General features: G+C 40.2%; 4 protein-coding genes across 4 annotated transcripts in view; all 4 read left to right on the forward strand.

The window, feature by feature from the left end:
• LOC116336055 (protocadherin alpha-3-like) lies at positions 1–25,509 on the forward strand. The gene is made up of 2 exons (XM_039618169.1): positions 1–2,358; positions 25,462–25,509. Exons 1-2 carry the CDS (start codon positions 1–3, stop codon positions 25,465–25,467), a joined length of 2,364 nt encoding a protein of 787 aa, XP_039474103.1. The 3' UTR covers positions 25,468–25,509.
• Positions 1–26,916, forward strand: part of LOC116336023 (protocadherin alpha-C2-like) — a 188,698-nt gene that overhangs the window by 47,820 nt on the left and 113,962 nt on the right. The gene's annotated exons all lie outside the window — the stretch shown is intronic.
• LOC116336060 (protocadherin alpha-3-like) lies at positions 13,571–16,117 on the forward strand. The gene is made up of 2 exons (XM_031759848.1): positions 13,571–15,925; positions 16,100–16,117. Exons 1-2 carry the CDS (start codon positions 13,571–13,573, stop codon positions 16,115–16,117), a joined length of 2,373 nt encoding a protein of 790 aa, XP_031615708.1.
• On the forward strand, positions 17,946–23,340 carry LOC116336061 (protocadherin alpha-8-like). The gene is made up of 3 exons (XM_039622446.1): positions 17,946–20,291; positions 23,133–23,189; positions 23,296–23,340. Exons 1-3 carry the CDS (start codon positions 17,946–17,948, stop codon positions 23,338–23,340), a joined length of 2,448 nt encoding a protein of 815 aa, XP_039478380.1.

Here is a 26,916-nt window from a genome sequence, read left to right on the forward strand (position 1 = left end):
ATGGAACAAAGAAAACGCCAGTCGGAAATGAGGAGAGGATGTCTGGTAGGATGTGTAGCTGCTGTGCTTTTGTGGGCTGTAGCATCAGCGCAATTACGATATTCGATCTCTGAAGAAGTTAAAGAAGGAACTATAGTTGGAAACATAGCAAGAGATCTTGGATTAGATAAAAACACGTTGAAAGACCGGAAGTATCGGATAGTTTCAAGTAACGATGATCCCCTTTTCTACGTGAATCCAAACGATGGCGTTCTGTATGTGAGTCGGAAGATTGACAGAGAGGAGGTGTGCGTGCAGAGCAGTGCGTGTGTAATAAATGTGAAAACAGTGCTAGAAAACCCACTGGAGGTCCACTATGTTGAAGTGGAAGTTTTGGATGTAAATGACCATTCACCTACTTTTTCGGAAAATAGTGCTACACTGGAGATTTCAGAGTCAGTGTTGCCCGGGACACGATTTCAGCTGAAAGCCGCCCGGGATCGAGACAGTGGTCAGTTTTCAGTGCAGCGATATATAATTAGCAACAACGAACATTTCCGTTTGGAGGTTAAGGATAAACGAGATGACGTAAAAATACCAATTTTAGTTGTTCAAAAATCTTTAGACAGGGAAACTGCAAGAAGCCATTCACTAATAGTGACAGCACTTGATGGGGGTAAACCGCCGAAATCTGGTAACATGAATATTCTCGTAAATATTTTGGATATTAATGATAACGCGCCTATTTTTTCTAAAGATGTTTATTCAGTGACACTAAATGAAAATGTTCAGGTAGGAACACCAATTATTCAGGTAAATGCAACAGACTTGGATGATGGCCCTAACGGAGATGTGGTTTACTCATTTAGCAACAGTATGAATCAAAACATATTAAGCATTATTGATATTAATTCACTAACAGGACAATTAACTGTTAAAGGTTTAATAGATTATGAGGAGCAGGACGGATATGAAATAGAAATCCAGGCATCAGATAGAGGCCTGGCTCCTCTAACTACAGAAAAAAGTGTAAATATTAAGATAATTGATGTGAATGATAACGCACCTGAGATTGAAGTTACATCATTTTCCAGCTCAATACCAGAAGATTCCAGACCTGGAACTACAGTAGCTCTTATTAGTGTAAATGATTTGGATTCTGGTCTTAATGGGAAAGTGATCTGCAGTGTAAATGAAGATGTACCGTTCATTCTATCAACATCCTTAAAAGACAAAATGTTTTCATTAGTGACCAAATCCTCTCTGGACAGAGAGAAACAGTCACAATATGAGTTGACAATAACGGCAAAAGACGCAGGTCAGCCACAGTTATCATCTGAAAAGACAATAAGCGTTGCGGTGTCAGATGTGAATGACAACCGTCCAGAGTTTTCACTCAGCCCATATACTTTCTATGTTACTGAGGGGAACAATCCAGGAGCTTCAGTGTTTTCTGTTAAAGCCTCTGATCGTGATGAGAATGACAATGCGCGCATTTCCTATCATATTATCAGAGATGGAAGTGAAGATAATAAAGTCACTTCATTTCTAAACATAAACAATGATAATGGGGACGTTTTAGCGCTGAAAAGTTTTGACTTTGAAACGCTGAAAACTTTCCAGTTCCAAGTTGTTGCCTCAGATTCTGGAACTCCGTCACTAAGCAACAACGTCACAGTCAACGTCTTCATACTGGATCAGAACGACAACGCTCCAGTCATCCTGTATCCACACAGCTCCAATGGTTCTACTCAAGGTGTGGAGGAGATTCCCCGAAACGTCAACGCAGGACACTTGGTGACTAAAGTCAGAGCCTATGACGCTGATATAGGATATAACGGCTGGTTGCTCTTTTCACTCCAGGAAGTTACTGACCACAGTCTCTTTGCTTTGGACCGCTATACAGGACAGATCAGAACACTTCGCTCATTCACAGAGACAGACGAGGCTGAGCATAAACTGGTAATACTGGTCAAAGACAACGGCAACGTTTCTCTCTCAGCAACAGCTACTGTGATTGTCAAACTTGTGGAGCCCAAAGAGGCTTTTGCAGCTTCTGATGTTAAAAGTGCAGCAAAAGATGATGAGGACAGTAATGTCATATTTTACCTCATGATAACTTTGGGCGCAGTTTCTGTACTTTTTCTCGTCAGCATCATCGTGCTGATTGTAATGCAGTGCTCCAAATCCACAGACTATACTTCTAAATATCTGCCAGAGACTAATTATGATGGGACACTGTGTCACAGCATCCAGTACAGATCAGGGGAGAAGCGGTACATGCTAGTTGGACCCAGAATGAGTATAGGATCTACCATAGTACCTGGGAGTCATGCAAATACACTTGTGCTTCCCGACAGGAGGAGAGCATCTGAGGAGGTAAGACATTTGCATCACAGTTCCTGGTATCAATCCTTACTTACATTTGTTGTATTAGGAGCGCGTCTGGAATGAAATTAATGGCTTGCTTTCGTAAAGAAATAACCATTTATGAAGACGAAAAGGTCGTTTACAATGAATATTTACTATTCTTAAAATAATTAAAAACAACTTGTGAAATTTCTCTTTGAACAGTGATGAACGTGCGAATTTTTTTTCACAATCTCGACTGTTTCTCTTCTTTTAACAGTTTTCTTCTGTTCTATTCTCAACCTTCTTTTGCTTAAAATACTGACATAAATGAAATAAGGGGCCTGAGCAATCCAAAAGCCTCAGCATTTGTCGGGCAGCACTGGAGTGCACATCATTAGCAGTTCTTTATTGGACTCGTTTGAGTTTCTATTGAGCTGAAATATTTTTTTAAAACTTACTGATTTTAACGCAGCGTGTTGACTCATATCACTTAATTTTGTCGTGTAATAACTGTTTCTTGTATAATGTTATGCAGACCCTTCTGATGTTTTTGACATTTGTGTCACTTTTTTTGTCAAACATGAAAAAATCTGTTATAGTATTTTTCCCTGCAGTGAGAAAGTAGATCGCGTGGTGTCAGTGTAATCCAAACAGGAAGCCTTGCATGAGTTTCCCACCAGGGTTGTTTGGTTCCACTTCTTTTTCTCGCGGCCGTTGTTGAGCTTACTACCGTGTTTCTTTGGCATTATGTTCGTCATTGTAGACAGAAGATGAGTATTTTCATATAAGGAACGTTTGGATTTTGTCGTTATGTTGCAGCAATCGATTATCTGAAGGTATACTTGTGATCTGGGGTGTAACCATGGAACAAAGAAGACACGAGAGGCGAAGTGGGAGAGGATCTTTCCTTGGCTGCATGGCTGCTGTGCTTTTGTGTACTGTGGCTTCGGCGCAGATGCGATATTCAGTCTCGGAGGAGGTTAACGAAGGGACTGTGGTAGGAAACATTGCAAAAGATCTGGGAATAGATAAAAGCACGTTAAAAGAGAGAAAGTATCGGATTGTTAATAGTGATGTAGATCCCCTTTTCCATGTAAATCCAAATGACGGCATCCTGTATGTGAGCCGGAAGATTGACAGAGAAGAGGTGTGCGCGGAGAGCACTTCGTGTTTAATAAATCTGAAAACTGTACTAGAAAACCCGCTGGAGATACATTACGTTGCAGTGGAGGTGTTGGATGTAAATGACCACTCTCCTCGTTTTCCACAGAAAGAGAAAACGCTGGAAATTTCAGAGTCTGCGTTACCCGGTGTACGTATACCGTTACAGCCCGCACAAGATCCAGACGGCGGTCCTTTTACCATTCAGCAGTATAAACTTAGTTCAAACGACCACTTTCGGTTAGAAGTAAAGGACAAGGGAGAAGATGGGAAAATACCAATATTAATTGTGCAGAAATCTTTGGATAGGGAAGCAGCGGGAACCCATTCATTAGCACTGACGGCCCTGGATGGGGGCAAACCTGCTAAATCTGGAGAGATGACAATTCTAATATATGTTTTGGACATTAATGATAACGCACCTGTTTTCTCCCAAGATGTTTATTCTGTTACGCTTAATGAAAATGCTCCTGTGGGTACAGTAATCGTCCAAGTGAATGCAACGGATTTAGATGACAGTCAAAACGGAGATGTCGTTTACTCATTTAGCAGTGTTGTTCATTCTAGGTTATTGAAGCTTTTTGACATAAACCCTGTGACAGGTGAGATAACTGTAAAAGGGCAGATAGACTATGAGGAGAAGGACAAATACGAAATTGAAATTCAAGCATCAGATAAAGGTCTTGCTCCTCTATCAACACAAAAGAGTGTAAATATTAAGATAGTTGATGAGAATGACAATGCGCCTGAGATTGAAGTTACTTCATTTTCCAGCTCCATCCCAGAAGATTCCAGACCTGGAACTACAGTAGCTCTTATAAGTGTAAATGATTTGGATTCTGGACTTAATGGAAAAGTCATTTGTTCCTTAGGTGACGATGTTCCGTTTGCATTGTCACCGTCGTTACAGGACAAAATGTATTCATTAGTGACCAAAGTCCCTCTGGACAGAGAGAAACAGTCACAATACGAGTTGACAATAACAGCAAAAGACGCAGGTCAGCCACAGTTATCATCTGAAAAGACAATAAGCGTTACGGTGTCAGATGTGAATGACAACAGTCCAGAGTTTTCACTCAGCCCATATACTTTCTATGTTACTGAGGGGAATAATCCAAGAGCTTCGGTTTTTTCTGTTAAAGCCTCTGATCGTGATGAAAATGACAATGCGCGCATTTCCTATCATATTATCAGAGATGGAAGTGAAGATAATAAAGTCACTTCATTTCTAAACATAAACACTGAAAATGGCGACGTTTTAGCGCTGAAAATTTTTGATTTTGAAACGCTGAAAACTTTCCAGTTCCAAGTTGTTGCGGCAGATTCTGGAACTCCGTCACTAAGCAACAACGTCACAGTCAACGTCTTCATACTGGATCAGAACGACAACGCTCCAGTCATCCTGTATCCACTCAGCTCCAACGGTTCTGCTCAAGGTGTGGAGGAGATTCCCCGAAACGTCAACGCAGGACACTTGGTGACTAAAGTCAGAGCCTATGACGCTGATATAGGATATAACGGTTGGTTGCTCTTTTCACTCCAGGAAGTGACTGATCACGGTCTCTTTGCTTTGGACCGCTATACAGGACAGATCAGAACACTTCGCTCATTCACAGAGACAGACGAGGCTGAGCATAAACTGGTAATACTGGTCAAAGACAACGGCAACGTTTCTCTCTCAGCAACAGCTACTGTGATTGTCAAACTTGTGGAGCCCAAAGAGGCTTTTGCAGCTTCTGATGTTAAAAGTACAGCAAAAGATGATGAGGACAGTAATGTCATATTTTACCTCATGATAACTTTGGGCGCGGTTTCTGTGCTTTTTCTCATAAGTATCATCGTGCTGATTGCAATGCAGTGCTCCAAATCCACAGACTATACTTCTAAATATCTGCCAGAGACTAATTATGATGGGACACTGTGTCACAGCATCCAGTACAGATCAGGGGAGAAGCGGTACATGCTCGTTGGACCCAGAATGAGTATAGGATCTACTATAGTACCTGGGAGCCATGCAAATACTCTAGTGCTTCCTGATAGGAGAAAGACATCTGAGGTAAGGCATATTTAAAGAACCTTTTTCCCAAAACCTACTCTAAATGCATCAATATGCACCAGGCACAAACTGATTTGTTTAGTGTAAACCTTTATTATATGACAAATGTATGTCAGAAAAAAAGACATTATTATTTTAACAGAGACTAACAAAAAAAAAAGAAAAAGAAAGAAAAAAAAAACCTTTTTTAAATTTACCTGAATCTATAGGTTTCACTGAGTCTGACTGAGTTGGACAACTTTTTAGTTAAAATGATGACGAGATTGTGATCATGGTAAAACTAAGAATTCTTTTGATGATTTGGCATGACATGGATTTGCTGCTTTTAAGTAGAATATTGAAAAGTATGCACAATAATGTTTATTTCTTTGACAAAGCATACTTTATGGTATATACTTTTCTATGGCCTTAGCATACTTTTAGAAAAAGGGGTACTCATTTGTTTAACTTGGCAAACTTTGTGTGTTGGTCATTACATTTTCCTTTATGATTAGAAGGTTAGTAGGTCTCAGTTGCTTGAACTGGACAAGAACAAATAGACGAAAGGTCATTGTCTGTCTTTTCATGCTGTCTTGCCAACTTCATGTCCTTTTTCTTGAACATTATCTTTCATAATCCAAGAAGACCATATTTTCTCTGGTAGTAGCAGATAAGATCAGTCTGCAAAAAAAACTGACTGAATGTACTGTAGCAATAGATTACAAAAAGTTAAAATTCCTCTGGTGACTTGTGTAGGAAATGTAATATTGTCACAAAATGTAGCTAGAAATTCTTGAAGTTTATGGCAAGTGCTGTCCATGGTCCTGACCATGTTTATGCTCACTTCACACTAAACAGTCCCAACAGAGCTCTATTAGCTGTAACTGATATGACATATAAATCAAATTTAATGACATGAGGTAATTTAATTTACTGGTGATTTAGAGGAAATCTTCTCCACACTTTCAGATACTTTTTTCTTTGAGCGTTTTTTCAAGAGTGCACTACCTTATAATTTATTTACAAATACCCCTCAATTTATGTCGAGAACTTCAAAATAAGAATAACACATGAGTTTGAACTTTCGATTAAAGTTTCACATAGTTCTGATTTTCTGTAGTGATTGTTTTGCTCACAAGGTGTCAGTATAGTGAAAAGAGGCAGCATTAAATGTGTTTTCTATCGTTGCATTTTGGTTCAGCCTCTTGATAGCGTCCCGGTTTGGATATTACAGCAGTCGTTTCTGAGCTTGGGAATACGCTGTTCGTGCTTATGCTCGTTTTAGGAAAAGGGTGATTATTCTTTACTCATGGACGATTTGTGATGGATCGCTGCAGTGCCGGTTTGCTCTTATAAGTGACACTGATGCTTTCGGGTGTAACCATGGAACAAAGAGGACATGAGAAAGGAATGGGGAGACGACGCGATGTCATCTGCATTGTTGTCCTGTTTTTGTGGAGCTTGGCGTCGGCACAATTGAGGTATTCGATCTCAGAGGAAACTAACGAGGGAACGGTTGTTGGAAACATCGCAAAAGATCTAGGATTAGATAAAAGCACACTGAAAACAAGGAAGTACAGGATTGTTTCTAGCAGTGCTGAACCCCTTTTCCACGTAAATCAGAACGATGGTATCCTGTATGTGAGCCGAAAGATCGACAGAGAAGAGGTGTGCGCGAAGAGCAGTACGTGTGTGATAAATGTTAAAACTGTGCTAGAAAACCCACTGGAGGTCCATTACGTAGGAGTAGATGTGCTCGATATAAATGACCATGCTCCAGTTTTTCCAGAGGAAAATAAAATACTGGAGATTTCAGAATCCGTTCTACCCGGAGCACGATTTCAGTTAAAACCTTCACGGGATCTAGACAGTGGTCAGTTTTCTGTGCAGCAGTATAAACTTAACCACAACGACCACTTCCGTTTAGAAGTGAGGGATAAAGGAGACGATGGTAAAATACCTATACTGGTTTTACAAAAAGCACTAGATAGAGAAGCAGCGCACAGGCACTCATTGGTGCTGACCGCACTAGATGGGGGAAAGCCACCAAAATCTGGAGACATGAACATTTTGGTAAATGTTTTGGATGTTAATGATAACACGCCCATTTTCTCAAAGGATCTTTATTCGGTTAAGCTTAATGAAAATGCTCCAGTGGGTACAGAAGTCATACAAGTGAATGCAACTGATCCAGATCACAGTCAGAACGGAGAGGTAGTTTACTCATTTGGCAACAGTGTGAGTAATAATGTCTTTAACCTTTTTGATATTGACCAGTCAACAGGAAAGATAACTGTAAAAGGTCTGCTAGATTATGAGCAAAAGGATAAATATGAGATTGAAATTCAGGCGTCAGATAGAGGTTTGGCTCCGTTAACTACGGAAAAGAGTGTAATTATTAAGATTGTTGATGTAAATGATAACGCACCTGAGATTGAAGTTACATCATTTTCCAGCTCCATCCCAGAAGATTCCAGACCTGGAACTACAGTAGCTCTTATTAGTGTAAACGACTTGGATTCTGGTCTTAATGGAAAAGTCATTTGTTCCTTAGGTGACGATGTTCCGTTTGCATTGTCACCATCTTTACAGGACAAAATGTATTCATTAGTGACCAAATCCCCTCTGGACAGAGAGAAACAGTCACAATACGAGTTGACAATAACAGCAAAAGACGCAGGTCAGCCTCCGTTATCATCTGAAAAGACAATAAGCGTTACGGTGTCAGATGTGAATGACAACAGTCCAGAGTTTTCACTCAGCCCATATACTTTCTATGTTACTGAGGGGAACAATCCAGGAGCTTCAGTTTTTTCTGTTAAAGCCTCTGATCGTGATGAGAATGACAATGCGCGCATTTCCTATCATATTATCAGAGTTGGAAGTGACGATAACAAAGTCACTTCATTTCTAAACATAAACTCTGAAAATGGGGACATTTTAGCGCTGAAAAGTTTTGACTTTGAAACGCTGAAAACTTTCCAGTTCCAAGTTGTTGCGGCAGATTCTGGAACTCCGTCACTAAGCAACAACGTCACAGTCAACGTCTTCATCCTGGATCAGAACGACAACACCCCAGTCATCCTGTATCCACTCAGCTCCAACGGCTCGACTAAAGGCGTGGAGGAGATTCCCCGAAACGTCAACGCAGGACAATTGGTGACTAAAGTCAGAGCCTATGACGCTGATATAGGATATAACGGCTGGTTGCTCTTTTCCCTCCAGGAAGTTACTGACCACAGTCTCTTTGCTTTGGACCGCTATACAGGACAGATCAGAACACTTCGCTCATTCACAGAGACAGACGAGGCTGAGCATAAACTGGTAATACTGGTCAAAGACAACGGCAACGTTTCTCTCTCAGCAACAGCTACTGTGATTGTCAAACTTGTGGAGCCCAAAGAAGCTTTTGCAGCGTCAGATGTTAAAAGTGCAGCAAAAGATGATGAGGACAGTAATGTCATATTTTACCTCATGATAACTTTGGGTGCAGTTTCTGTACTTTTTCTCGTCAGCATCATCGTGCTGATTGCAATGCAGTGCTCCAAATCCACAGACTATACTTCTAAATATCTGCCAGAGACTAATTATGATGGGACACTGTGTCACAGCATCCAGTACAGATCAGGAGAGAAGCGGTACATGCTCGTTGGACCCAGAATGAGTATAGGATCTACTATAGTACCTGGGAGTCATGCAAATACTCTAGTGCTACCCGATAGGAGACGAGCATCTGAAGAGGTAAGACATTTATGTTGGAGAACGGAATAGTTTGCAGTCATGTGATATTACTTCATTTACCTTCTATAACGTCACAGAAAGGCATTTTGAGCGGCCGTTATTCACTGTCCGTTTTCCTGACATAGTATTCATGTCCCGATTTGAAAATTATTTTAAAATAAATTTAAATACTATAAATATTTTGTATAAAAATATCAGAGTATTAGTATGTAAAGTTATTATCTGGAAACATCTAACGTTTTTCGGAATCTAATTCTACTGTCTCCACTTAGAACCTTCTAATTAGCTAATGAGGAAAACTTATTTTGAGATTCCTCTAAGCCTGTAAGTCAAAGTAAATAAACATGCTCCTTTAGAATTTCCTGGAAACAGCTGCAGTATTTTGACTTTCTTGCAATACGCAACGAATTCGCACGGTGTCAGTGTGTTGGCAAAAGACAGACTGTATCTTGTCGTCATTGCATTAGGGTTCCACCTTTTTATTATCTTCGCAGTTCCCTACAGACAGAATAAGTCGAATGGGTGCAGCGATCGTTTTACAAATTGTCCGGATTTGTTACGTCTTTTGAAATAAGCATCTCATTGGTATGTGCGTGTTGGACTCTTTTCTTATGACACTGTGACTGACACCGCGAAGGATTGATTAGTTTTGTTTTAATGATGGGACAAAGTGGATGCGAACGAACGTGGATGAAAGGACGGAGGGTTGTGTGCTTGATCGCTATGCTTCTGTGCGGTGTGGCATCGGCTCAATTAAGATATTCCATTTCTGAGGAAGTTGAAGAAGGAACTGTGGTTGGAAATATAGCAAAAGATTTGGGATTAGAGAAAAGCACACTAAAAGGCAGGAAATACCGGATTGTAACCAGTGCCACAGATCCTCTTTTTAATGTGGATCAAAACGACGGGATCCTGTACACGAGGAGAAAAATCGACCGGGAAGAGGTTTGCGAGCGGAGCAGTACTTGTACAATAAATCTCAAAACGGTGCTAGAAAACCCACTGGAAGTCCATTATGTTGCTATAGAAGTGGTGGATTTAAATGATCATTCTCCCACATTCCCTGAAAAAGAGACAAAACTGGAGATTTTTGAGTCTGTGCTACCAGGCGTGCGAATCCCGCTGCAACCCGCACGAGATCCAGACAGTGGCCCCTTCTCTCTTCAGCAGTATAAACTTAGCTCTAATGACCACTTTCGTTTGGAGGTTAAAGACTCAGGAGACGACGGTAAAATACCTATACTGATTGTTCAAAAATCTTTAGACAGAGAGACTGCAGGAAGCCACACGCTCATACTAACGGCCATGGACGGGGGTAAACCTCCGAAATCGGGTACTATGAATGTTCTAGTCAGTGTTTTAGATGTAAATGATAATGGCCCCGTCTTCTCTAAAGATGCTTACACAGTGACGCTTCATGAAAATGCTCGGGTAAATACAACAGTCATTCAGGTAAACGCAACAGATTTAGATGATGGACCCAACGGGGATGTGGTTTATTCATTTAGCAATGGCGTGAATCGTAAATTCTTTAAGCTTTTTGATATTAATCAGAAAACTGGTGAGATCATTGTAAAAGGTTTAATAGACTACGAAGAGAGAGACAGATACGAAATTGAAATTCAGGCATCAGACAAAGGCCTGCCTCCAATGGCTACACAAAAAAGCGTGATTATTAAGATAGTTGATGTGAATGATAACGCACCTGATATTGAGGTTACCTCATTTTCCAGCTCTATCCCAGAAGATTCCAGACCTGGAACTACAGTAGCTCTTATCAGTGTAAATGATTTGGACTCTGGGGTCAATGGAAAGGTTATTTGTAGTGTAATTGGTGATGTCCCTTTTATTTTATCACCATCTTTACAGGATAACATGTATTCATTAGTAACCAAGACCCCTCTAGACAGAGAGAAACAGTCACAATATATAATAACAGTAGTTGCAAAAGACGCTGGCCAACCATCGTTATCATCTGAAAACACAATAAGTGTTACGGTGTCAGATGTGAATGACAACCGTCCAGAGTTTTCATTCAGCCCATATACTTTCTATGTTACTGAGGGGAATAATCCAGGAGCTTCAGTGTTTTCTGTTAAAGCCTCTGATCGTGATGAGAATGACAATGCGCGCATTTCCTATCATATTATCAGAGATGGAGTCGAAGATAATAAAGTCACTTCATTTCTAAACATAAACGCTAATAATGGCGAAATTTTAACGCTGAAAAGTTTTGACTTTGAAACGCTGAAAACATTCCAGTTCCAAGTTGTTGCCTCAGATTCTGGAACTCCGCCACTAAGCAACAACGTCACAGTTAACGTCTTCATCCTGGATCAGAACGACAACGCTCCAGTCATCCTGTATCCACTCACCTCCAACGGCTCTGCTCAAGGTGTGGAGGAGATTCCCCGAAACGTCAACGCAGGACACTTGGTGACTAAAGTCAGAGCCTATGACGCTGATATAGGATATAACGGCTGGTTGCTCTTTTCACTGCAGGAAGTTACTGACCACAGTCTCTTTGCTTTGGATCGCTATACAGGACAGATCAGAACACTTCGCTCATTCACAGAGACAGACGGGGATGAGTATAAACTGGTAATACTGGTCAAAGACAATGGCAACGTTTCTCTCTCAGCAACAGCTACTGTGATTGTCAAACTTGTGGAGCCCAAAGAGGCTTTTGCAGCGTCAGATGTTAAAAGTGCAGCAAAGTATGAGGACAGTAACGTCATATTTTACCTCATGATAACTTTGGGCGCAGTTTCTGTACTTTTTCTCGTCAGCATCATCGTGCTGATTGCGATGCAGTGCTCCAAATCCACAGACTATACTTCTAAATATTTGCCAGAGACTAATTATGACGGGACACTGTGTCACAGCATCCAGTACAGATCAGGAGAGAAGCGGTACATGCTAGTTGGACCCAGAATGAGTATAGGATCTACCATAGTTCCGAGTAGCCATGCAAATACTCTTGTGCTTCCTGATAGGAGACGCACATCTGAAGAGGTAAGAAAGGCTTTATTTAAACAGTTGTTTTGAGAGTAGTTCACAATTCTCAGACATTCCAAAAAATACTGACTCAACATATTTAGAGCTTGAATTCCGTTGACATAAATATGTTCAAAGTGCTGCATTAAACTTTCTCTTTATAACAGCTGAATAGAAATAGAACACAAATGTGTAGTGTGTATTGATCACCCAAACTAGCTGTGTGTGTGTTAATGAGATGGTTGGTGTGTGTTTGCTAACAAGTAACGAGCTGATCTGTTAAAATCATAAATTAAACTACAGTTAGTGTGCTGTGGTTTTATATTAATGTTTATCCCTTTTGCATTTGAAACTGAAATTATCTAATAAATCAGAAACAGACAACCTTTCGACTGAACATGATAGATTTAATTTTAAAAATTCAAGAAAGAAATAATTGCTTTTCAGAACTAGAACACCTGAAATATTTCTTTGGAAATTTTCCCACTTTAGAGGCCCCTGACAAAACTGTAGCAGATTTCAAGGAATTGCAGGGAACCGAATTGTATCACTTAAGTTACTGGGTGTTATATATTTTCCAAATGGGGAAACCACAGTGATGACCTTTTAGAATGATGAGCGTGTTCAGAGCAAATTATGGCGCAATTTCTGACGTTTAAAAGACATTATCGACAATGACACCGTGTTTTAATACATATAATGTTGTCTTATTGTCGTTGGATAGTTAAATCTATAACGCGCATGTTTATTTAGTTCTCATAACATTTATGTGTGCTGAAAGTGTATCAGACTTTGTCAGTGTGCGTCTGCCTGTGGTCGGTAGTGTTGCTGTCCGTAGTGCTGAAAGTTGTTTCAGTACTACAAGCCTTTTTATTAGAAATAAAACAGAAATAACTCATATAGATTTCCAAAGAAGGAACCTTACAAATCACCGATAATATATCTTATTCTTAGCAGAACGCTGTTTTGCTTGCTGCAGTTGCCAAATAGTTTTGTTGCTTGAATTTAGTTGATTTTATTTTATTTCTTAGGTTCACGGTGCTGCAATAACGTTGTATATCGCATGGTGTCGGTGTAATTACAAATGTTTTCTCTAGTGTCTTTTTGTCGTCACCAACTGGTGCAACCCTGTATTTTGGCATTTCGTGCAACGAGCTTAAATAAGAAATCAGCTGTTTATCGTTCTCAGTGGTGTGCACAGATAGGTTTAAATTATGGAGAGCAGGTTAAAAAAGAACCCTGCTGCATTTTATTTGTAAACGACACAATAATTGATCCTGAGGTCATAATTTTATTCTGCACATAATGGAACAAAGAGGACGGCCGACGTGGATCGAGCGATGGAGATGCATAGCCTACGCGGTGGCATTGGTGATGTTTTGGAGCGAAGCCTCGGCTCAGATCAGATATTCCATCTCTGAAGAGGTTAAAGAAGGAAGTGTTGTTGGAAACATTGCGAAAGACGCGGGGATTGATAAGGTTACGCTGAAGGAAAGAAAGTACCGCATTGTTGGCAGTTCAAAGGAACCCCTTTTTCATTTGAATCAAGACGACGGTGTTCTGTATGTGAGTAGGAAAGTGGACAGGGAAGAGATTTGTGAAAGAAGCATCGATTGTGTAATAAACCTTAAAACAGTGCTAGAAAATCCTCTGGAAATCCATTATGTGACCATAGAGGTGGTGGATGTAAACGACCACTCCCCCGTCTTTCCAGAGAAAGAGAAACGACTTGAAATATTTGAATCGACGATACCGGGTGCAAGATTTCAGCTCCAACCTGCACGAGACCCAGACGGTAGCCAGTTCTCTGTTCACCAGTATAAACTAAGTCACAGTGATCATTTTCATTTGGAGATAAAAGATAGAGATGAAGGTAAAATGCCATTTCTAGTTTTACAGAAGCAGTTAGATAGAGAGGCTGCGAGAGAGCAAAAGCTTCTCCTTACCGCCATTGATGGGGGGAGACCGCCAAAGTCTGGGACAACGCAAATACTGATTGAGGTACTTGATGTTAATGACAATGCACCTGTTTTTACAGAAGATGTATACTCTGCTATGTTAAATGAAAACGCAGCCCCCGGCACGCTAGTCATTCGGGTTAATGCCACAGATTTAGATGAGGGAGCAAACGGTAAAATTGTTTACTCTTTTGGTAAGGAAGTGGAAATAAAACTGCAAAAACTGTTTTATATAGACTCGACCACGGGCGAAATTAAAGTGACTGGTGAAATTGATTACGAAGAAAATAAACGCTATGAAATTGATATAAGAGCGTCTGATGAGGGCACTATCCCTTTATCAACAGACAAAAGTGTGATAATAAAGGTAATCGACCTGAACGATAACCCACCCGAGATTGAAGTTACGTCATTTTCTAAGTCAGTTCCCGAAGACTGTAGGATTGGAACAACAGTAGCTTTGATCAGCGTGAATGATTTAGATTCAGGTCCCAATGGAAAAGTCTCATGTTTCATACCTGAGGATGTTCCTTTTGCTATATCGCCATCCTTCCAAGATAATATGTACGCCATAGTGACCAACTCACTGCTGGACAGAGAAGAAAGGTATTTTTATGAACTTACAGTTGTTGCAAAGGATGCTGGTGTTCCATCACTCTTAAGTGAAAAGACAATAACTGTGGCGATATCAGACGTGAACGACAACAGGCCTCAGTTTTCAGTCAGTCCTTACATATTTTACATCACTGAAAATAACGATTTAGGTGCACAATTATTTTCAGTAAAGGCGTCCGATTGTGATGATAGTGATAATGCGCGCATTTCATATCACGTTTATCGGGACAACAGCGAAGGCAGTATGGCATTGTTTTTAAATATTAACTCGGAAAGTGGAGATGTTACGGCGTTAAAAACCTTTGACTTTGAAACACTGAAAACTTTCCAGTTCCAAGTTGTTGCCTCAGATTCTGGAACTCCGTCACTAAGCAACAACGTCACAGTCAACGTCTTCATACTGGATCAGAACGATAATGCCCCAGTCATCCTGTATCCACTCAGCTCCAACGGTTCTGCTCAAGGGGCGGAGGAGATTCCCCGAAACGTCAACGCAGGACACTTGGTGACTAAAGTCAGAGCCTATGACGCTGATATAGGATATAACGGCTGGTTGCTCTTTTCACTGCAAGAAGTTACTGACCACAGTCTCTTTGCTTTGGACCGCTATACAGGACAGATCAGAACACTTCGCTCATTCACAGAGACAGACGAGGCTGAGCATAAACTGGTCATACTGGTCAAAGACAACGGCAACGTTTCTCTCTCAGCAACAGCTACTGTGATTGTCAAACTTGTGGAGCCCAAAGAGGCTTTTGCAGCTTCTGATGTTAAAAGTGCAGCAAAAGATGATGACGACAGTAATGTCATATTTTACCTCATGATAACTTTGGGTGCAGTTTCTGTACTTTTTCTGGTCAGTATCATCGTGCTGATTGTAATGCAGTGCTCCAAATCCACAGACTATACTTCTAAATATTTGTCAGAGACTAATTATGACGGGACACTGTGTAACAGCATCCAGTACAGATCAGGAGAGAAGCGGTACATGCTCGTTGGACCCAGAATGAGTATAGGATCTACCATAGTTCCGGGTAGCCATGCAAATACTCTAGTGCTTCCTGATAGGAGAGGCACATCTGAAGAGGTAAGAATGTCTCTCTTAATTGGAATATCTCATGAAGTAAAATTAACATTAATATATTTTGGAAGTGCTTGAACGAGATGATTTTGTTTATGTTGAAATGATTTCGAGTGCACTTTTCCCATGTTTTGCTTGACCCCTCGACACGAAGTTGAAGCTTTTAAACACTATTTACAGGGAGTGCAGAATTATTAGGCAAATGAGTATTTTGTCCACATCATCCTCTTCATGCATGTTGTCTTACTCCAAGCTGTATAGGCTCGAAAGCCTACTACCAATTAAGCATATTAGGTGATGTGCATCTCTGTAATGAGAAGGGGTGTGGTCTAATGACATCAACACCCTATATCAGGTGTGCATAATTATTAGGCAACTTCCTTTCCTTTGGCAAAATGGGTCAAAAGAAGGACTTGACAGGCTCAGAAAAGTCAAAAATAGTGAGATATCTTGCAGAGGGATGCAGCAGTCTTAAAATTGCAAAGCTTCTGAAGCGTGATCATCGAACAATCAAGCGTTTCATTCAAAATAGTCAACAGGGTCGCAAGAAGCGTATGGAAAAACCAAGGCGCAAAATAACTGCCCGTGAACTGAGAAAAGTCAAGCGTGCAGCTGCCAAGATGCCACTTGCCACCAGTTTGGCCATATTTCAGAGCTGCAACATCACTGGGTGCCCAAAAGCACAAGGTGTGCAATACTCAGAGACATGGCCAAGGTAAGAAAGGCTGAAAGACGACCACCACTGAACAAGACACACAAGCTGAAACGTCAAGACTGGGCCAAGAAATATCTCAAGACTGATTTTTCTAAGGTTTTATGGACTGATGAAATGAGAGTGAGTCTTGATGGGCCAGATGGACGGGCCCGTGGCTGGATTGGTAAAGGGCAGAGAGCTCCAGTCCGACTCAGGCGCCAGCAAGGTGGAGGTGGAGTACTGGTTTGGGCTGGTATCATCAAAGATGAGCTTGTGGGGCCTTTTCGGGTTGAGGATGGAGTCAAGCTCAACTCCCAGTCCTACTGCCAGTTTCTGGAAGACACCTTCTTCAAGCAGTGGTACAGGAAGAAGTCTGCATCCTTCAAGAAAAACATGATTTTCATGCAGGACAATGCTCCATCACACGCGTCCAAGTACTCCACAGCGTGGCTGGCAAGAAAGGGTATAAAAGAAGAAAAACTAATGACATGGCCTCCTTGTTCACCTGATCTGAACCCCATTGAGAACCTGTGGTCCATCATCAAATGTGAGATTTACAAGGAGGGAAAACAGTACACCTCTCTGAACAGTGTCTGGGAGGCTGTGGTTGCTGCTGCACGCAATGTTGATGGTGAACAGATCAAAACACTGACAGAATCCATGGATGGCAGGCTTTTGAGTGTCCTTGCAAAGAAAGGTGGCTATACTGGTCGCTGATCTGTTTTTGTTTTGTTTTTGAATGTCAGAAATGTATATTTGTGAATGTAGAGATGTTATATTGGTTTCACTGGTAAAAATAAATAATTGAAATGGGTATATATTTGGTTTTTGTTAAGTTGCCTAATAATTATGCACAGTAATAGTCACCTGCACACACAGATATCCCCTAAAATAGCTCAAACTAAAAACAAACTAAAAACTACTTCCAAAAACATTCAGCTTTGATATTAATGAGTTTTTTGGGTTCATTGAGAACATGGTTGTTGTTCAATAATAAAATTATTCCTCAAAAATACAACTTGCCTAACAATTCTGCACTCCCTGTATATTTATCTGCATTGTAACGTCAGCTCGCATGGTGTCACTGCGTGTGAAAATGAACGACTCCCGACTGTACGTCTTCTACGTCAGTAGTTTTGCGCTACAGTATTTCTCGACAGGGTGCACTTGCGCTTTGGGGCAATGGCTTTAAATCTTTGATATCCTCAGAAACATTATGTTTAGGTATCCTGGAATATTTGGTTTTCATCAGTTCCCGTGTTTCGGTGTAAATTCATATTTCAATGTTTAACCGTCCTGTTCGTACTACTTTGCTTATTCTGTGAATTCGCCATGGCACGACGGGGATGCGGAGTATTGTTGGAGCGCCTGGTCGTCTTTATTGTTTCCTTGGCTCTCACTATGTATTCTTCTTCCGCACAGCTGCGATACTCTATTCCCGAAGAGCTTACGGTGGGTTCTGTTGTTGGAAATATCGCTAAAGATTTAGGGCTGGATCAGAGTGCTTTGCATGCTAGAGGATTTCGCATCGTTTCTGGATCGACTGAACCCCTGTTTCAACTCAACAGCAACGGCATAGTACACGTTAACAGAAAAATAGACCGAGAAGAGGTGTGTGAACGGATATCCACCTGTATTCTGAACATAAAGACTGTGCTGGAGAATCCCTTAGAGGTCCACTATGTCGGCATTGAGGTTTTAGATGTAAATGACCACTCTCCCACCTTCACGGACAACCAGACGCATTTAGAGATATCCGAATCTGCTTTACCTGGGGCGCGATTTCAGCTACAAGGCGCCCGTGATCCAGACAGCGACATGTTTTCTGTTCAACAATATAAGCTCAGTCAAAATGACCATTTTCGTTTGGAGGTTAAGGATAGAGAAGAGGATGGCAAAATTCCTGTTTTGTTTTTACATAAAGCGCTGGACAAAGAGGCTGCGCGAAGTCACAGATTGCTGCTGACAGCAGTTGATGGAGGAAAACCCGCTAGATCAGGGACGATGGAAATTATTGTTAATGTTTTGGATGTGAATGATAATATGCCGGTTTTTGCCAGAGACTCATACACTGCTGTACTTGATGAAAATTCCCCAATTGGCACAACTATCATACAAGTAAATGCCACAGATTTAGATGATGGTTTAAATGGGGAGGTGGTTTATTCATTTGGGAGTAATGTAAATAAGAAATTACGTCAACTTTTTGAAGTCGATAGCAATACAGGTGAAATTATTGTGAAAGGGCCCATAGACTATGAAGAAAAAGACCGATATCAAATTGATATTAAAGCTTCTGATAAAGGGACAGCCCCCCTGGCAACAGAAAAAAGTGTTAAAATAACTATTGTGGACTTAAATGACAACACACCTGAAATTGAGGTGACATCCTTTTCAAGTGCAGTCCCTGAGGACTCCAAACCAGGAAGGACAGTAGCACTGATAAGTGTGAATGATAAAGATTCAGGTGTCAATGGAAAGGTGATGTGTTCTGTAAGTGAAGGTGTACCTTTCACATTAACGCCTTCATTACAAGAAAATATGTACTCTTTAGTCACCAAGTCACTGCTGGATAGAGAGCATCAACCGAAGTATGACATTAGAATTGTTGCAAAAGATGCTGGTAACCCGCCATTGTCATCTCACAGGATAATAAGTGTGACAATATCAGATGTGAATGACAACAGTCCAGAGTTTTCAACAAACCCATATATGTTTTATGTGACTGAAAACAAGGCTGCTGGAGGATCTTTATTTTCTGTCAGTGCTCATGATTGTGATGAGGGAGATAATGCCCATATATCATATAATATTATGAGGAATGCTGATGAAAAATTGACATCATTTCTAAGTATAAACCCTGAAAATGGAGAAATTGTGGCACTGAAAAGTTTTGATTTTGAAACGCTGAAAACTTTCCAGTTCCAAGTTGTTGCCTCAGATTCTGGAACTCCATTACTAAGCAACAATGTCACAGTCAACGTCTTCATACTGGATCAGAACGATAATGCCCCAGTCATCCTGTATCCACTCAGCTCCAACGGTTCTGCTCAAGGTGTGGAGGAGATTCCCCGAAACGTCAACACAGGACACTTGGTGACTAAAGTCAGAGCCTATGATGCTGATATAGGATATAACGGCTGGTTGCTCTTTTCACTGCAGGAAGTGACTGACCACAGTCTCTTTGCTTTGGACCGCTATACAGGACAGATCAGAACACTTCGCTCATTCACAGAGACAGACGAGGCTGAGCATAAACTGGTAATACTGGTCAAAGACAACGGCAATGTTTCTCTCTCAGCAACAGCTACTGTGATTGTCAAACTTGTGGAGCCCAAAGAAGCTTTTGCAGCGTCAGATGTTAAAAGTGCAGCAAAAGATGATGAGGACAGTAATGTCATATTTTACCTCATGATAACTTTGGGTGCAGTTTCTGTACTTTTTCTCGTCAGTATCATCGTGCTGATTGCGATGCAGTGCTCCAAATCCACAGACTATACTTCTAAATATCTGCCAGAGACTAATTATGATGGGACACTGTGTCACAGCATCCAGTACAGATCAGGAGAGAAGCGGTACATGTTAGTTGGACCCAGAATGAGTATAGGATCTACTATAGTTCCCGGTAGCCATGCAAATACACTTGTGCTTCCAGATAGGAGACGCACATCTGAAGAGGTAAGAAAGACAATTTTATATCTAGGTAGTTATGCTATAATGTTAAGGGGTAAAAAGAAGCTGATCTTACAAAATAATCTACTCAACAGGAAGCATCAAGAAGCATAAAAAAATATTCACTGTGTGAAATAAGTAGGCTGTGTGTTGATAAAACGGCTTACATGTGGTTTTCTGGTTGGTTCTCACACATTCCAAACTGCTAATTCATAAGCAAATTGAACTGCATCTTCTATGCCGTGTCTATACCATAATACGGTGCTCTGCTTTTGAAGTTTAACATTATTTATAATACTAATATCACCCAAATATCCAACAGATACTTATTATGGTTTGCATGTATTTATGTCTGAGTCTGAATGAAAAACTGTGAGCTTTGTGCTGTATACACTTGTTTTGTTTTTTTTTTCATCTTTAATTGCATCTATATATCTTTCCTGTCTATGAGGTTTCTTACATGGGTTTAAAGCAACTGAATGACTGGCTATGAGATTTCTTGTGGTTTGTGCTTGCTGTTGCTGTTGAGGTGATTCAATGGGCCATGAATGGCTGGAGCTAAGACAGAGAAGAGCAGAGAGTGCCTGAGGCGCGTGTGCAGTGCATCACAATGTGCAGCAAGTCAGGTGGGGTTGTTTCAGCAGGGATGAGAATTCATTCCAGGAGTGAAAAACAAGCAATATAATTTTACTTATATTTACTTTTTATTTGATTGGCTTGTTGTGCTTTGGAATTGAGAAATACTGATGTAGAAGACTGTATATTTAGCACACTGCACACAAGCTTCAGAGTGCATGATCCCCTTTGACTTACTGAAAATAGGTCACATTCTATGACATGTGTGAAGGTCTGCAAGCTACAGTCTGAGAGGTGATTCTCTATCGAACATTGTGTGTTGCCCATAGCAACACACTGGGAGATCCACCTCTCAGACTCTACTGGTTTCCACAGACTAGCATGCACTCAACGGTCTTAGCAACAGCAGTGGAAGAGGATGAACGAGGGAGGGATGGAGAAAGCAGTAGAGTAGGGGGAGGGGATGTGGCTTTTGTACAGCTCATCTATAGAAACCTCACAATATTTGATGAGAATTGGTTTATTTCTATATAAACTCATGGATTATAATGCCACATTCAGCACTGTAAACTAGGAAGCACATGCTGCAGATAGTAAAGGAATAGCACAGGCAGGTATATTCTAGCTTTTAATTAGATATTTCATATTATGGGGGATAATCTATTCACCCAAAAAACTGGGTCAGTGTTAGATTCCCTACACAGGAAACTGACAGAAAAAAAAGCATATTTTAAATTATAAACATATATGTCTGTGCTGAAAACTGGTGCTGTATGAGAAGCTACTGAGCAACATGTGAAATAAAGCAGCAAGCTAAAGCTTGAATACAGGAAGGTAAAGGATTTGTTCAGATTCAGAGTAAGAGAGGCTGGCCACACTTTCTCTGTAGTTCATCTGTCCAGATTTATTTAGCTCTGCTAGCAATAACTGCCCCTCTGAGCGTATGTGTGCATGAATGAATATTTTATATGCACGTGTCTGTGCGTGAGTGTGAGAGAGATAGAAATCAGGCTTTGTGTGTGTGTGTGTTGCAGTACAGCAGCAATGCTAAGCTGTGCCTGGACAGCAGATGCCCAGAAAAGATGTGATTAAAAATGAGAGCATCTCATTAAAACTAATAAGTGCTTGGAAATGTCATTGGATCACACAGACTGTGAGCTGACTGCATGTCTTTTAAAGAATTATACTGTATTTTTATTTATTTTATTCCTGCGCCATCATAGTTTGCTTTTTAATAGTTAGGAAAAAAACAAATGGAAAGAGGAGTGGATGAGCTGCAATTACTTTAATGCAAACACATGGGATGCACCTTTGTTGTACAGTAAATCAACATTTTTTATTATGTATTGTACTATTGCAAAAACAGATGAAAAAAATTTTACTGCTGCATTTGAAACTTGCTGATCTTAATTTAGTTTGATGTAAGCATTCATTCTGTATGCTTTCCTCTGTGGGGGTGTGGCTGCTTACTCCAGTGGCTTTGTCTGTTTGCTTGGCTGGCTCAGAAGATCTCTGCAACTGTGTTTGCATGCGGAGTGTCTACACAAAATATTATCTACAGTGCAATTACCTAAGTGTGTCTGTATACATAGCTTTTATTAAATAGGTGACAGCACGTTCGTCATTAAACTGCATTCATTGCAGTTTGGGAATGTAAGAAGCCAATGTACAACAGGAGTGTGTAGTCATTTACCTTCTATTTACCTTTCTTTTTGTGTCTTTTCTTCTAAAGTAACACATAAAATGCTGACAGCTAAACACACTCATATCATGCTTCACTCTACTTGCCTTTGTGTTTGAACTTATTCTCCTCCTAATCCCTATCTCAAATTTTATGAAAAATAACCTGCATTCTTTTTTTTCATTGTTAATTTGCCATAAGTTTTGTTTTTTGCTTTTATAGCAATGAGTGTTCCACCAATATACTACTCCATGCAGTACTCACTGTTCTGCCTCTGCTCTGAGGACTGCTTATCCTTCCTCTTTTTTTTTGCAGCTTCTCTCTCTCTCACTCTCTCCCCTTTCATACTGATTTTGCTCTCAGTAGTTCCCTTCCCCCTTCCCACTCTTGGCCTCCTTTTCCCACTTCCTTGTTTCTGTTCTTCCTCTTCTCCTTCATACGGTGCACTTCTTTATTTCCCGGGCAATATCTGACTTGCTTTCTGCAATCTCTCTCTGGTTATGCCACATGCTCTTAAGCTGTGTGCTGCTGCGCCTCATGCCTGTAGGGTCATAGCAGTGGATGCTGAATGTGCTGTTGTATGTCAGTAGGGCACATTCTCCCTTATTGCTCCAGCTTTGTATGAGGACGCCGCCACTCACATTGAGGTCAGAAGCAGTGATGGTAATCTAATTTTGCACACATAGTGCAGTACAGCAAAAACAGCTACCATCTTCATGTTCACACTTCACACATGCACACTTGTCCCCATAGATGCACATCCAATATCACATCACCGATATCACATACTGTGTCTAATCCTCTTTATTCAAAGGCACTTTCACAGATAAACTGATTGGTGTGTGTGTGTGTGTGTGTGTGTGTGTGTGGGCAACGACTTAGTGAGTTTCTCCCAAGTAAGCTTTCATGTTCTTTAACAACTTCCAACTTTTCTCAGATGGTGCCGTTGTGGATAGTCATATTACAGCACACAATTCTTTCTTAATAACAGCCTTTATTACAGAAAGGCAAGGTCTGAGTCTTCACCAAGTGCCATTACACTACTTGAGTGTTTTACTCCAAAATGGAAAGGGGGGACAAAACATGATCACAAATATTTGTTTGTTCGGGAAATAAGAAGGCATGCACAATTTTAACTTTGCTAAATCTGAATTGTGAAGTTGAGTAATGAGAAATGTATTTTTTGTTTAGCAAAAACTTAGGTACCTGGAACTGTATTTAAAACAATCAGGTTAACTTATGACAACTTCGGCTTTTTAAACTGATCAAATGCATCTAATATTTTTGTATAGTTAGACTTTTCTTGAACTAGTGCAGACAACACTCTGTAACAATACCTAAAATACAATGCAAAAAATAACTTTCATGCTTTTTTATATTTTATGATGAGCATACTAAGTAGATTCACATTGATTTTTATTTTTAAGGTGCAATCACTCACTGTTGATTGGAGATTTGTTTTTCACTATAGAAAAACTGATGTGGCTCAGTGGAAGAAGTCAAGCAACACATTGACTTTGACAGTCTGGTTTTTATTAGTGTTGAACTGAAGCACGTGATTTGTAGATGTTTCCAAACAAGTCATTATCTGAGCTGCTATTTACTACGTATCTCTGGTAATAGTGAGTGCTTGTGTTTATATCTGTATTTCCTCTTAGTAAACATTTAGGCAATATGGTGCTGGTTAATCAGGAGATTGATGTCAATATCAACAAGCATTGCAGCAATGCATCTTTTAGTGTTCTTAGTAAATAATCTGTTTGTTGACCTCAGTGTGCTGCACTTTGAACACAGAATGGCGGAGAAGGGCTGAACGAAGATGTGTTTTGTGTCAAGATGTTTTTATGTCAAGTTAAACTCAATTATTTAACTTTACCTTTGAGTCTTGTATATTCAATTTTAAATTTTCCACTTTTGTATGATTAATGCATGACACTTACTGCAGTTTCGACCACATGAACCACTCACACAGTACAGAAAATACCCTTATTTGATTAAGCTCATTTAAAAAACACAATAAATCAACTAGAAACATGACAAGAAGATGCCCTGGATTTTTTCAGTTGCCTCTGGACTAACAGGGCAAAAATAGAAGTCAATGGGAAAAAAATTTAATTGCAGGCTGCATTCACATCTGTGTGGCAACACTGCTTGGCACAACTCCTTTAGCTCTTGTCATTTGCACTGACATGACTGAGTTAGAGCCATGTGTAGCTTTAATGTCAGCTGGCAAAAGCTAGGCAGTACTCATCAGTATTTGGGTCAAACTTTCTTTAGTGTTGATAAAGATACAAATAGAATTTATCGGGTGTCCAGCAAAATTTGACACAGCAAATCATAAAGAATAATAGCAAAAAGAAAAAAAAAATCAACAGAATTCCTATGTCTTTTATTTTTACTGTTTGAAAAGGTCTGACCCTTTGCCATCTCTACCACTTGGTTATATAAGCCATCAGTTTCATTATCTCTCAGTCCATTGACTCATGAGTCCCATAGATTGGTTCTTGCTACTCTTATTTTAGAATCACTCTAGTGCAGCTGAATCAGTCCACGGAGGCCTTTCTCTGGAGCTTTAGCCGGGTCAGCTTCTCTAAGTATTAAAAACATTGCACCAAAAAAAGGCATTTGCATACACTATATCCATGTGTCCCTTTAACTCCTTGATGGATGATATGAGCCTAGCTTAGTGTACTGCATTGTGATGATTTGTTCACTGTCTTTATCTCAAGCTCTCTTAGCAATGCTTTACTTTCCTAACAATAGTCATATTAATAGTATCATAATGCTTAACTGTACTTAAGTCTAGCCATATATGTCTGTTTGTTGTAATGCAGAGTGATTGGTAGCTTTGTTAAGTGCATTTAGCCATGTGCAGTGTTTACAAGTTGTTGTTTTTCCTCTTTTTTTCTGAATCAACAGAGATAAGAACAGATGCTGGTCTGTGCTGCTCTTGTTTGGCATCAGTGCTCATACAGCCAGAACATCTGCTGCTGTGCTTAGGTCATCATGCCATGCCCGGAGGTCAGGGCAAGGATACACACAAGACAGCCAGCCATTAAGCAGAAAACTAGTAAAGACACATATGGCTTAAAATCCACTTTTAATTTATCCTGTACCAAAACCTAAAAACAGCATAATGAAGTGTCCTGAGACCTAGATTTAGGAAATAAGAATTTATGGAATTGTGAGAGAAAGCATGAATGAGTGAGGGAAATTCAGAGTCTGTTGTTTAGATGCTGGGTATAGCCTTGCTAAGAGGATTGCCTTCTTATCCTTGCACTGCTCACTGTGGGGTAAATGGGGTAAATGAGGTATACGGTCACAAATGACATATACTTGTCTAATTAATACCGTATTTGTTGCCACACATGGATGGAATCAAATCTTGGCCATTAGAGGGATTGAGTCTGTAGCTGCAGGGTTCCTCTTCCCCCGTGTGGCTATTTGGCCTGCCTAGTTCCCCTACTAAACATCTTGAGTAAAGTCAGTGCCTTGTTTATTCTTATCTTTCTGAATGTTCCAGCCCAGCTTTCAATGTGCAAATGTTTTATTCAATGCAACCAAAACGCAACACTTTTTTTCCCTGCAATGTAGATCTGGCAATGCTCTGTATTGCATGTCACACCCCTCTTTCACTCTTAATGTTCTCAATCTAATTTGTCTTAAATAAAAGTTCTACATTGTTTAATACAACACAAACCACACATTATCCCATTAAAATAGGTCTTATTAGTTATATTATTAAAACTTTTTTTTGTGTGTGTGTGTGTGTTTATTTATGATCATATGACTGATATGGTCATGCAGACACAGTAAGAAAGCCCATTTTAACAGTGATTAAAGCTACAGTGTAAAAAAGTCTCCTTGTATTCGCTGTGTTTTTAAAATGGACATTCAGCTCCTCCAGGTCATTTTTCTTAGTGTGTGATGCAGTGAGTTTTTCTGTTCAGGACGTGAGTCATCTCATCCCACATGTAGCTTTTCATTTTGCGAAGTAGGTCTGCTGGGTTTATTTCAGGAGGAACCATCTGTGATAAAAAATGAATCAGGAATGTGGGCATTTAGGGTTGGTGCTAGTATTATTTTAACAAAGAAAGATGATAGGCTATGTCATTCCCTGTAGTCACACAGACAGGCATACACACACACAGCAGGCTGTGTTTTTGTGTTTACATGTCTGTTCATTCCTAGACCTTTCTCTGTGTTTTCTCTGTGTTTCCCGCCATCCAATCTAGTAGTGTATGAATAAAACAATAAGACACGGGTGTGGAAGATCCGTGATGATGCTGTGGCTCATACCACACACTCTCCTCCCACTAACTGCCCCCCCACACCCCCACCCCCTCTTTGTTCTCTTCATTACTACCCCATTTT

Source organism: Oreochromis aureus, linkage group 2, assembly GCF_013358895.1.
Source record: "Oreochromis aureus strain Israel breed Guangdong linkage group 2, ZZ_aureus, whole genome shotgun sequence".
Taxonomy (NCBI): Eukaryota; Metazoa; Chordata; class Actinopteri; order Cichliformes; family Cichlidae; genus Oreochromis; species Oreochromis aureus.